At 40.9% G+C, this 13,501-nt stretch overlaps 1 protein-coding gene across 2 annotated transcripts; it reads right to left on the minus strand.

Annotated features, from left to right (window-relative positions):
• Positions 1–4,248: 4,248 nt before the first annotated feature.
• si:zfos-323e3.4 (volume-regulated anion channel subunit LRRC8C) lies at positions 4,249–12,992 on the minus strand. Of its 2 annotated transcripts, XM_054780110.1 has the most exons (3): positions 12,768–12,992; positions 10,703–10,861; positions 4,249–9,208 (listed from the first exon to the last, which is right to left on the minus strand). In XM_054780110.1, the coding sequence occupies exons 2-3, from the start codon at positions 10,841–10,843 to the stop codon at positions 6,953–6,955; spliced, it is 2,397 nt and encodes a 798-aa protein (XP_054636085.1). In that variant the 5' UTR covers positions 10,844–10,861; positions 12,768–12,992; the 3' UTR covers positions 4,249–6,952. The 2 variants fall into 2 exon arrangements, with proteins under 2 accessions (XP_054636085.1, XP_054636086.1); XM_054780111.1 differs by having other exon boundaries at positions 4,249–9,067; positions 10,595–12,850.
• Between the last annotated feature and the right edge of the window lie 509 nt (positions 12,993–13,501).

A 13,501-nucleotide genomic window follows, 5' to 3' on the forward strand; every position in this document is an offset into this window, starting at 1 on the left:
TAAATGGGAAGCAATCATTCATGAAAGTGTATCAGTGCTGGGGTGGGTCCTGCTGAGGTTTCTCCCACTTCCAGGACGACAGAAAAAAAATGAGACTTCATGACAAGTGTAATGTCATTTTGCAAAAAAAAACCCACTCTACTCCTCAGAAAAGTTTTCTGTCAGTTTTGGTCGTGCTGGGGCCCCTGATGAGGGTGTGGCATGTTTTCCCCACTTCCTGGACCAGAAAAAGTGACATTTTGCGACAGATGTGTTCCTGAACAAAACTCTCAACATCAACTCCTTGCAAGAGTGACTTTTTCAGCTATCATTGGGTCCCGACAGCGAGGGTGTGGGAGAGTATTAACGCCACATTGGGGGGGAAAAAAATCAGACACTTTGAGAATAAAATTGTAAATTTGCCAGAATAATGTTGTCAGTTTACGAGGAAAAAAAGTTGTAGATTTACGAGAATAAAGTCATAATATTACGTGTCAGAGGGAAAATAGAGCATAGCTCTTCAGGAAGGAAGGAAACTTTCCTCTGGCTTCAGGCAAGTTTTATTTATAACGTGGCAGCAAAACAGAGCAGTTGAGCATTTAGCAATCACTGCCATATACCACCAAGCTGTTGTTTAGTAATTGTATTTATTTAAAACGGGACAATGCATTTTAATTGATATGAGCACATCAAAGTTCGATATGCCAGCTGCACAGGCTAATTTCCATGTGCAGTCCCATAACAGGTTGATGTAAAAGCATGACTTACTGTAAACATAACACTTTAAATATCTTAGTTTAGTTAGTCTAATAAATAAAAGTGTAAATAACAACGAAGTTTTTTTGGAGAAAAAAGTTAAGATTCACTGATTCTCAAAGTGTGGTACGAGTAGCACTGGTGGTACGCTGGCTCCATCTAGTGGTACTTGAGAACACCAAAGATTTTTTGGGGGGGTGTACTTGGCTGAAAACAATATTCAATTCTATTTTTTTAAGACTAAAAACAACCCAATTTGCTATAAGAAACACCCAGCATGTCAGCGTTGTCTTATTAGGATGGACATTTCTACCTTTTGTCCTTATATTCCACATTATATCCTTTCTAAAGACAATAAAACTTCTTTTTTCTGCCCCAAATATTGTGTCTTTTTGGTAATTGTATTTTTTAGATGGGTGGTACTTTTTGTTTTTGACCACATTTACAACAAACCCGACTAATGTCACACTTCTTTCTCATTCAATACAGTGTTACATTATGCAGTTGACTTGTGATGAAGGTGTGTGTACCTGGCCACTAGGTAGCACTCCATGGCTTCAGTGACTGCTGATGAGGGCGTGTCTTGCACGGTGTGTAAATACACCCTGGCTAAACAATGTGGCAATGTTAGCTTGGCACGTTGGTCGAGAGCCACGGGAGTCGTGGGAGGACACACCTTGGTGTCTCCTTGATGTCTGTGTTGTGAGAGCTTGAAGACAAAGAGGAAGATTTGGTCTTGGTACTTTTTATTTCCTAACCTTAGATTAGATTAGATTAGACAGAATTGGACTGGTGCTTTGGGGTTCTGCCCTCAGGGAAATTAGGGTTCCAGTAGCAGCAACACTATATGTCGTCTCAGTGTTTGGAAAGACGTTATATACTGTAAGTCCAGTCAGTTATTATTATTATTATTATTATACAGCACAGTGCACAAAGTGAAACATAGAAAACAGAATGTTAAAGTAATAAAAACAGTTGTGAAAATACAATAAAAAAATATAATGTCCATTTTAAAATGTTTATTTTATACACTTGAAGTAAGAAAGCCACAAGGCTGTGAAGTAGAAAATAACCATGCCCCCAGAACAAAGTGGCAATATTGTGAGAAAAGAAGTTCCATTTGACAAGAATGAAGATGTCATTTTGAAAGCGCTAAATTGGAATATTCAGAGAAAAAAATGATAGTTTTAGGATAAAGGCGTAGCGGTGCTGACAACAAATATTTGTCATCCATAAATATTGTATTACCAGAGTGCAGTTTTTCTCCACTGGTTTGGCTCATTTCTTGAAAGAGAAGTTATATTCTCAAAACTCATATCATTTGGCCAAAGTCTTACAGTTCAGCACAACACCATAGCTCACTTGCAAAAGCTCATATCTCTCCCAAAACTGTTCATTCAAGCTTCAAAGGTAATTCCTTTCCCATATAAATAGTCAGTGTCACCAAAACGCAAAGATCCTTTGTAATTGCTTTGGCTCATTTCTTGAAACAGACTGGACTTTCACAACACGCTTGGTTCTTTTAGCAAAATTCATTTGGATGGTTCAGCACAACACCATGGTTCACCCGCAAAAGCTCCTACCTCTCCCAAAACAAACTCGTGTGCCAAAACTAAATTTCTTCCCCTTAAATATATATAGTCAAGCGCGTAATTTGCTCAGGGGATACGGGGGTCACGACCCCCGCAAAAATCAGATCCAGCCAATATAACCGCCTGAATATCACCACATCATTCCGATTTAATAAAAAGATGCATTATGTTGCATTAATATCTTGATGATTTTCTTTATTTATGTCATTTGCCAGCAAAACAGTACCCTCCCCGCTAAATACTTGGTATTACCCAACCTATGTTTACTATTTGCTGTATGTTTGGCATGGATGGAGACAGCAGAACCGCGGAAAAATGAAAAGAGCACTAAAAGGCGGACAGACAACAATTTTTAATTGTTGGTCAACACCTAAACCTAATAAAAAATAAAAAATCCTGACCAAAAAGAGGTAAGTAAGGTGATGATTTGTGACTGGAGTTGGCAAGCTCGTTGTTTGATTGCCAGTGTCCTGTGAGGTGAAGCCGGAGGGGACTTTGCTCCTAAACACAGTGTTGGGTAGCGGCGTTACTAATTTAACGACATTTCTCGGTTGAGTCATCGTAATGTCGCTGTTTTCCACATCAAATATCTCGTCAGTAGTGAAGGTATTTTACTGATCAAATAACGTGAAAGCCTACACAGAAGCTACACTTAAGTTTCTGCTGTGGTCAGAGTGGTAACCATGGTGATGACAGACGCTCCTTCAAGTGACATTACGTACCAGTCCTGACTCCTGCTGCAGCAGGGCGGCTGGCGAGCACGCAGCGGGCGACAGTGACAGAGAAGGGGAGAGAAGTGTACAGCGACTTCATGTCGTGAATCTTGACAAGCTTTGGGAAATACTTGAATGTATTTCCTTCAATTCTGTTTTGACCTCACTTGTCAGGAGGAGGCACAGATGAGAAGAGAGAGAGAAGGCTGTTACAGTGGAGGTGCAGCAATTGAAGAAGAGAGAAAAGGAGGTGACGGGGGAAGTGCAGGCGATGGAGGATCAGGTGACCACAGAGAGCACAGAGAAAGGCAACGCAGGAGGCACAGATGACCAGGTAACACAAAAAAATGAAAAAATGAAATTGTGCATGCAAACACACAATGTCAGAACACTGAATTGATATCGGGTTGGCAGCAGTCAGGCAAATGAGGAGGTGAGAATGCAAGGAAACTTAATTTAACTGTGACTAGTGTTATTGATATTTACAATACATTCATTTAAGTATCACAGTGTATTTCTAATACGGGCATGCCATATTACCCTGACTCCTTTTAAAAAAGTCAATGATTCAATCAATAAATAAACAGGCAAAGATTTTAGCCCCCCCCCCCCCCCCCCCCCCCCCCCCCTTACGTTACGCCCTTGGCCCCAGTGCACGTGATGACTTATACAATCAAATGGTGCCGACGTGTTTTTGAGAGAACAGCCTTTAGACCTGAGAATCATCGGTTTAGATCAACAAGATCTGTTCCATTGGAAATTGTGCTAAATGGAGGTTAACTGTGCTATCTGTAGCTAGCTGTACTTAAAGAGTTGCAAAGATGGCCTACACATTGAGACATGTAGTGAGACGTTTGCAATTTGATGACGTGAATGAGAAATTCAATTCTGTTGTGAACAATTGCAAGGTTGTTTGGACGTTTGTCCGTTTTACTTTGAGAATGTAATTTCTGTTTCAAGAATTGAGCCAAACCAATGCAGAAAACAGTTTGTGAGGTACAGTGACATGCGGTCAGTGGAGGCAGAGATAACCTGTCATAATGAAAAAAAACCCCAACATCGATTCATTGATTGATTCATTCATTCATTCTCTATGCCTCTTGTCCTCCCTAGGGTCGCAGGGGTATGCTGGAGCCTCTCCCAGCTGATTTTGGTTGAGAGGCTAAGTACAGCCTGGACTGGTCGCCAGTAAATCGCAGAAAAAAAAAAACAATATCATAAAATTTATTTTAATATTTGTTTGTTGAGTTGTGTTACAAATGTATTTTCTGCACGATTCTGATTTATTTATTAATTTGCACACTACCTGATCAAATACAGGGCCGAAGGCTGAGATGAGACTGAGGGGAATCTCTCCTCTCAGCTTACATGCGTGAGACAGAAGTTGATCGGACTTTTACAACCAAGTATCAGAGCTTTTCCCGACGCATCTACTTCATATCCAAAAAAAGATAAGACCACAAATGTTTTTCAGTTTATAAAAAAGTGAGTAAATGCGACGAAGAAGCATTTGAAAACAAATGTTTTAACCAAAGTGAAATTTTAACATTAAAAAACAAAGGAGACCGTGGCTCACCAGCCGTGAGCCTCACATCATTGGTAAGGTCTCTGTAGTGTCTCACTTTCAAACCAATATGACATTTTTCAACCATAAAGTAATGGCAAGAGGCTGCTTGATCAATGTTCTAGCTGGATTGGCCCCTCTTCCACTGTCACTTCAAGTCAAATACCCAAACTTGAACTGTGCCGTGACAACCGAACTTGAATGAGCAGCTGCAATTTTACCAGACAGGACTCACTCTTGTATTTATTTATTTTATTGCAGCCATTACCCATCACCTCTTAAAGCAACCTGCCTGGAAACACAACATCTTCTCGTCACATCCTGTCAGAGCAGGAACATAACAAATGAAATATGTTGGTGCTGGGTTAGGGTTAGGTGTAGGATGGGGGGGTTGGGAAGGGGATAGTGTTGGCCTTAGGTTTAGGGTTTTTGTGAGAGTTAGGATTGAGGTTTTGGTTTGGAACGGGGGTCGGGTTGGGGTTTTGGCTAGAATTAGTGGTTTGGGTGTTGGTTTTAGTTAGGTTAGGATTAGGCTTTGGTTTGGCTTTAGGTTTAGAGTTTTGGCTAGGGTTAGGATTGGGGTTTTGGTTTGGGATGGAGGTAGTTTAGGTTGCTAGGATTAGTAGTTTGGGTTTAGTTTTAGTTAGGTTAGATTAGGTTTATGGTTTTGGTTAGGATTGGGTTTGGGGTGGAGTTTGTTTAGGGTTGGTTTTATGGCTAGGACTAGTGGTTTGGGTGTTGGTTCAAGTTAGGTTAGGTTTAGGGTTGGCTTTAGGGTTAAGGATAGGATTAGGTTTAGGGTTGGTATTAGGATTAAAGTTGGGGTTAAGTTTTTGTTTTGGTTTCACTTGGTAAGGTTTGTGTTCGGCCCTGTGGTGAAAAGTAATAAATAGCATTTATATGTTATTGTAACTAGATTTTATTTGATTATTTGTACAATACCTGTACTTTTACTTATTTCAATTTTGTACTTTGCAACATTTTAAATTTCTGAGTGGACAAAATACAAATAAAAAGTAGCAAAAAATGCACAACGAATTCGAATAATTTGTGCACAGAAAAAGGATGTGTGTTTACAGCACGAGAAGCAGTGCAGGTGTGTTCCTGTACTGTAAAGGTGAGGTATGTCCGTCAACTGACGTGGTTTAGCAAGTCAGAACATGACTGTGCTGCAGCTGGGTGTGCAAAGTAAAAACCCTGAGTCCCTGTTTGAGACGACATCATGATCAAAAATAGCAGGCAGCAATGAGCCGTCAGCATTTTTATTGCTAAATGTGCCTCTGAAAAATAAAGAGTAAAATATGTAACAACAATGACCTCCTTGTTTGAGTCAACACGTCTTTTAAACATTTAAATACTGAGGTAGTAAAAGACAGAACAAGAAATCCATCTTGTTCATTCATTAAGGGGCTCGAGGAAGACATGAATATATCACCACTTATTTAAACTTAATGATTTGTGTGTATTTGCATGTGCGTGTGCATGTGCATGTGCATGTGTGTGCGTGTGTGTGTATGCGTGAATCAGTCTTCTCTCAGTTGGACTGGGCATATCAACAAAGGGCATCTTTTACTCTGCTACAAAATAAGCTCCCTTCACTGTCAACCTCCATTTGTTTGGGAAGTGAAAGGCAGCAATGCGACACTGTGGGAAAACCCGTACAAGACTTTAACAACTGTAGGCATTTGAATGATGTGTACTTAAGAATTCAATTGATGCATGAATTGTCCTGGATCTTTTTCAGAGTACTAATGTCCAACTATTAGCGCTTCATTTCAAACTCCAATCCAATAGGAGGCAGAAAGAAAAGTGGAAGTGCCCAGGTTGTAACAAAGAAGACATCCTACCTTCTTTACCATACTTCATAGATTGAAGTTCAAACTCTACCCCTCATTTCATGTTGAAACACACATATGGTTACAAGATTTGGTTAGAAAAAAAATCATATTTGATTGAAATAATCAAATTTGGAACATTTTAAGGCACAGGTTAAGTGTTAACAGGTGGTAGCGTGCAAAGGATGTCCTCCTTTGTCAACATGTAAATATAAAAAGTCTTACATACTAAATAATCAATATATGATACAAAAAGTACAAATAGAAAACAGAGTTTAAGAATGTAAAACCAACATAAAAATGTGAACATTTTCAGCTCATCCCTTCCCTCATAGATTTTTACGACATGGTTCAAGTGACCCAATTACAGTTTTTTATGTGTGTTATTTCCTATGGATACTTGAAATGAATTGTGTTCCGCTTTCATGACTGTATTTGTAAATAGAAAGTCCAAAAAAAATCTGGTTTAAGTGTTAAATCAGAAAAGCCACGTGAATGAAGTAAGATTTCAGCTCAGCTGTTACTCGGCCTGCTGCGCATCTCTGATGGCAACATCTCTAGCAGGCTGTCCTCTGCTATGAGCCCATTGGAAGTCAACAGGGGACAGTGTGCTATCTCCGCAGGCAGAGCATCCAGGCGATTCCCTTTAACCTCCAGTCGGACCAGTTGGGTCAGATTGGCAACCCTGGAGCTCAGGACGAACAAGCAGTTATTCCCAAGAGCCAGAGTATTTAGTCTTTTACAAGAGAACAGTTCGTCAGGTAACGTCTCTAACGAATTGAAAGCAGCGGAGAAGAACTGAAGGCCCTGCAGGATGCCCACCTCAGGCGGGATGGAGGTGATCTGATTATGGGAGACATCCAGGTGCCTGAGCTTGGTGCAGTAGAACAACCGGTTGGGGAGCTTTCTGAGCTTATTCCAGCTAATGTCCAGAGTCTCCAGCGCGTGAAGCTTACTGATGTGATCCGGGATATAGGTGATTTTGTTGTGCCACAGCCGCAGCTTCACCAGTCGCTGGCAGTGCTGCAGACTTAGAATCTCCTCCACAGTTGTCAGCTTGTTTTCTTTGAGGTCCAACTCCTGCATATTGCTCAGGCTGAAGACAGCACTTGGGATACGCTCCAGCTCACAGCCCACCAACTCCAGCGACACCAAGTTGGTCAGCTTCTTCAGGCTGCTGAAGGCTTGGATCTTGCTACCTTCATTGTAGATGCTCAAACGCTGCAGCGCAACGTCACAGATGCTGGCTGGGATCTTTGTAAGGTTGGAGCGCATGGTGAGAACCCTCAGGGCGGTAAGCTCTCGGAGGGAGTCCAAGGTGGCTAACGGGCCATTCAGGTGTAACTCCTCTAGTCGTTGCAGGTGGTACATCCACTCAGGCACCTCGTCTAAACCTTCAAACCATAGTCGTAGGACCTTTAGTTGTTCTTTGAGATGGTTCAGGGCGGGCAGCTGGAGCTTTGCCTGGCAGTAAACCAGCCACAACTCCTGAAGATTGTCCAGCTTGGCCACACTGGGTGAGATGAAGACGTTTTTTACTTGCTCCAGTTTGAGTGACTGCATTTCAGCAAGCTCATAGACTGTGTCGGGAAGCCCCGGCAACATAAACAAGTGGAGCTCCTGTCGCTCGCTTGCGTTCTTAGCGAGGCGGGCACGCAGCTTTTTGGTGGTCCACTCATTGTTGAGGTTGAGTTGATGGAGACGGCTCTCACTGACCTCGGACAGAAAGAAAGCAAATCTTTTAGCGTAAAGGTCATCGTATTGGTCCACCAGGTGAAGCAGGAAGGCAAAGTCATTCTTCACGTCGGGTATGTCGTTGATGCCCGTCTCTAGCCTGACGTGCTCAAAGGAATACACCCTGAGGGGGCGATGGAACTGCCAGTAGAGGGTGTAGATGCACAACAAGCCGTAGACTCCCACAAAGGAGATGTAGCAATACGCCAGCTTGGAGAAAAGATGAGCTTTGTTGTGGTTACAGCAATAAATGTCAAAACCTGTCAACTCAGGGGGAACCAAGCAGCGCACCACAATCTCAATGTTTGGAGACAGTGCCGCTGTGTAGATAATGATCAAAAGGAACTTGAAGACCTTGAGTGATGTTTGCAGGACATACATGATGTACAGGATGTCTGCCTCCTCGACATGAGTTCTAAACTTTTTCACCTTCTCAAACAGAGCCTTGGCCTCCTCTCCTCCCTTCTTATCCAGCACAGATAGAGCAGACTGAGACTCTGGACTTTTCTTATCTGGATTAGACTTTGAAGAACCAACCCGTTGAAGGAGGGTGGTCTCTTCCTCGTCCGTCCGTCTCTCTGGTGGATCTTTGGACACTGTACTCCTCCTCAAACTGACCAATTTCTCCTCGCTCCGTTCCTCACAAACCTCACTCAAGGCCCTCGTGGTCCAGGGGGAGTCGAAGCATTTTCCCAGGATGGTGACAAAGAGGTCAAGTTTGGAGGATGTGCCAGGGAACTTGAACCAAAAGCTGCTGGCTACCATAAATATCATGGTGTGGATCACCACGAGGTAGGGGAAGTACTTTGCATACCAGTGCACAAACTTTTCGTAGCAATAGTGGTTGATGAAGACATACTGGTGGATATCCAGGTTGTTTTTACGGCCAAGCACCTCCCGTATGACAGGATTGGTAGGTTTTAAACTGTCCCATGTGTCATTCTCTCCGTAGTTACGGATGTGGCTGCAGTCAATGGCATTGGGCGTTGGACTGGTGAAGGGACTTGGCAGGCAGGCGATCTTATCTTGAGTGAGCTGAGTAGAATGGATGGAAGGATTATTGGGTGAGGAAGGAGAACATCCCTGTCATGGCCACCAAGGAAAGCACGTCTCACAGTATATTCGGGTCAATTCGGTAAGTCATGAGAAACACTTTACTTTGTGATCACAAGTGACATTTGCATATGGCGGCTACAGGGCTAAAGGCTCGTGCAGGAAGCTGACGTGGCAGTCCACATCTTCACTCAGTCCTTCTTTTCAAGCAACACAAACAGATGGGACTCAAAAATACAACATTGGTCAGTCCTTTTTTCACAAAAGCTGCTCAATATTGGCAGAGAAACCGACCAATGGATGGATACACACAGGGACTGAATAATGTCGCTTATTAAATAACTTTTTGCACTTCATTATGTTGACCGGGTGTAAGGCCGGCTCTTAAAAGGAAAGCCATCACCATGGAAGTGAAAATAGACATCGTCCGAAGCTCCGAGAGAGGCAAACGGCCCACCAATATAGGCCACACTTTTGGTTTTAGCTGTTAAACTGTGGCTATCATTAAGGATAATGATCACACCCTTAACCATGCAAAAGAATCTGCTCCTATGAAAGCGACAGTGATAACTAAGCAACGTGGTGGTCTTATTATTGAGATGAAAAAGGTTTCTTCTGCTCTGGCTGGACAACCAGAATCAACACTATATCCCAGTGAGCCTTTTGTTGATTCAGGAAGTGATCTTGTACCTTCTACCTCAGCACCTTCTGCAGAGTCTCCTACCTCTTTTACTTCCTCCTCCGAGTGAACCACAGGAATAAAAGTAAGTTGCCTCTTTGTTACTGTTTTATTAAATTAATAATTAATGAGTTAGTGTTTTATGACTGTATTTCACGTCCTCCATGTGTTCTGTGTACAGTGTGAGTGACTTAGTGAGTTAATTTAGGTTCAGATTAGGTACAGATTCCACTTACTTCACAGCCTAGAGACGGAACTTGCACGTAAACAGAGTACCACCTGTATTATTGTATGAATGCTAAGTAATTGTATTTTTTTCTACTCGAGAATGCTCATCGTGGAAGAATGTACATGTGAAATTTATATACTAAATGGTGTCAATAGGTGTTGAATTTTTGAACTTTTTAGGTGTTTGTCAAGTTTAGGCAACTGACTCAAATGTTTCCAGTAAACCTTTCCTGAGTGTGAGTGTGTGTGTCACTACAGCCTGGTAATTCTTTTGCATAAAAAGGGGAGGGCAACACTTCTTTCTGTCACTAACAGGAAAACATATGACAGTATAATCTATCATTACATACTAATGATATGACTTTTCTCCAGTGCTATTTTAACATGACACAGAAAGACAAATCAAGTGCTGAGAGGCGTCTGCATGGTGATCAGAATATGCACTAAATAGGTCACAACACGCTGTTGTGAAGGTCGACTGCTGTGCTATCAGATAGGCCGGTCTCATGCCTCAAAAAATACAAACAGTGCCAATATACTTTTAAAAATAATAATTTAGGACGTGTTACCTGAAGGGTGCACCCAAAGACTCCAATCATGAGCATGGCAACACACAGGTACTCGGAAAAAACATCCCACCACGGTTTGAGCACCCGGTACTTTGAGTTCTGCTCTATGCCGATGTTCCGGAATTCTCCCACTGGGATCATCCTGTCTGCTGGTCCACGCTGAAAGAGTGAATGTGGGTAAGAGGACAAGAACTGAAGCTGAAATAGGCTTCTAGTGCAGTGACATCATGTTATGTCGTACATTGTTGGAGGAGACAATGTTTTTTTTTTAATGAGTAAATGATGAAGGACACTAGATTTGCCTTTAATGCACCAAACATTTCTTGTTCCACCATCAAATGTCCCTTAAGTCATACAATTTGGAAATTGTTCATGGTTTTCTGGCAAAATGTGCCGTTTTCTTTTGCTTACTTTGGGAGGGGTTCGAGGGAAAGTGTGATAACCATACAACAGGAAATGGCACTTATTGTGGTACACGGGTCTCAGTCTTGGCTGCTCAGTACAACATGGTTAAAGTGACACTAATAATAAAAGGAAAACCTCATGTAAACCGCGACGTAAACGGTACTTAGTGTGAATGAGACACACCTCCTACTTCTGTCATGCGTCTTCAACGTCAGAACACAATTTATCGAGATTTATTACACTAAGTTCTATGATATTTCATAATGTTTAAAAAAAAACACAGACTTCCTTCAATGCACACAATGGATAGTTTTTAGAAATGTTATTTATCATTTCATTGTATTATTTTTTTTTTTATGGCTGGTCACGGTGGTCTAGTGGTTAGCATGTTGGCCACACAGTCAGGAGATTGGGAAGACCAGGGTTCAAATCTCCGTTGGGCATTTCTGTGTGGAGTTTGCATGTTCTCTAGTGCGTTCGTGGGTTTTCTCCGGGTACTTCGGTTTCCTCCCACATTCCAAAAACATGAATGTTTTGGCGACTCTAGGTATGAATGTGAGTGTGAATGGTTGCTTGTCTATATGTGCCCTGCGATTGGCTGGAGACGAGTCCAGAGTGTACCCCGCCTGTCGCCCGAAGTCAGCTGGGATGGGCTCCAGCATACCCCCGCGACCCTAATGAGAAGCGGCATAGAAGATGGATGGATGGACTATTTTTTTAATTTAAATTATTTATTAGATCTAATAGGCTACTATTAATAACATTTGAATAAAATTATTTATTTAATTCAAATGTTTTTATGAGGTAATTTATTAGTAACTTGTTTGGAGTACACTTGTATACCTGTTAAGAAGGTTAAAATGTTACTTAAAATATTGCTTGTATAGTTAATACAGGGTTTATGATGGTGACAGTTTGACCCTGGAACTGATTATTTTTATAGACATCATTTCCGATGGGAAAAACAAATCGTGTTTAAGAAGTTCCACTAGATTTTAGAAACAAATACTTGCTGTCCATTCACATTTGCATGCAAGCTCGGTTTCTTTGTGAATACACAAAATAACCTTGAAATAATAGACTACAGCCAGACTGGAAGTAAAGCAGTTAATTTAACGCAGCAGTTGAGGTAGTAGTACCTAGTAATAACTAGTAATACTGCATGCTGTGAACTGCACATGTGTTGGGTTAAACATGAACACAGCCAGTGATTGTGTGCTGCAGTGTCAGGTGTGTATTTCAAGTGGGTGTATTCCAAGTGGATCAACAAGTTTGGCAACAATGTCAACCATCTACTCGGTTTCACTATCTCGACTCTTCACACACATTTATTGCTTTTAAAACTACACAACTTGTGTTATTCCTTACAAATGGGGATTTATAACCAATAATCATTATACAGCTACGTCAATAAAGGCATTTCAGGTAAGTAGGATAGTTTGCAGCTATTGCTGCTCAGCAGCACTTTCAAATTCTGATTAAAAATACCGTTGAGTCATCATCGCAGGTGTACAACTACAAACAAATACCATTTTGTATTTCCTCCCAAGATGACAGCTTCTAAGTTTCTCTGTCAGGCTTTATAACTATCACATTTTTCTATAGAATACTGATACATGGTAATACAAAAATAAGTTTTATCCATGAATGTTTCACTTACCTGCTGCCGGCCGTGTCAGGTAGCTCTCGGGAGTCGATTTTCATGCTTCAAAAACACCAGGACACGCACCGATGTCAAATACCACAGCAAAAACCACTGCAATTCCGGAAGGATACTTCAGAATAAATGAATGGCAAAAACAGTCGAAGACTGCACATCCGGAAGGTAACTTTAAAATATGGGCACGCTTTTAAAACAGCTATAGACTATAATTTATGTTTGTATTTAACATTATTCATTATTCATTTAATATTATTCAGAGAACAGTTGAGGACTAGGTTTTTTCTTTAGCTTCCTCTAGTGGTCACAATTGTAATACCGGAAGTTTGTAACTCAATGGACATTTCATTAGTCACACCAACACAGCAGCTGCATGAAAAATTAATAACCACAAGTAAAACCTAACATATTATTAGTTATATACCACTGCAAACATTGTTAAATTAATACCTCCCTGATTAATTAGCACAGCAAAAAAATACAAATTATGTTCATGCAACTCATACATACAGCATACATAGTTTCCCCCTGTGCTACTGTATATGGTTAGCTTTAAAAAAAAAAAAAAAAAAAAAAAAAATATATATATATATATATATATATATATATATATATATATATATATATATATATATATATATATAAAATACTGGGTTCCCGACACTGTCTATGAGCTTGCTGAAATGCAGTCACTCAAACTGGAGCAATATAAAAATATATATATATATACACAC

This window comes from Dunckerocampus dactyliophorus, chromosome 6 (assembly GCF_027744805.1).
Source record: "Dunckerocampus dactyliophorus isolate RoL2022-P2 chromosome 6, RoL_Ddac_1.1, whole genome shotgun sequence".
In the NCBI taxonomy this organism is placed as follows: domain Eukaryota; kingdom Metazoa; phylum Chordata; class Actinopteri; order Syngnathiformes; family Syngnathidae; genus Dunckerocampus; species Dunckerocampus dactyliophorus.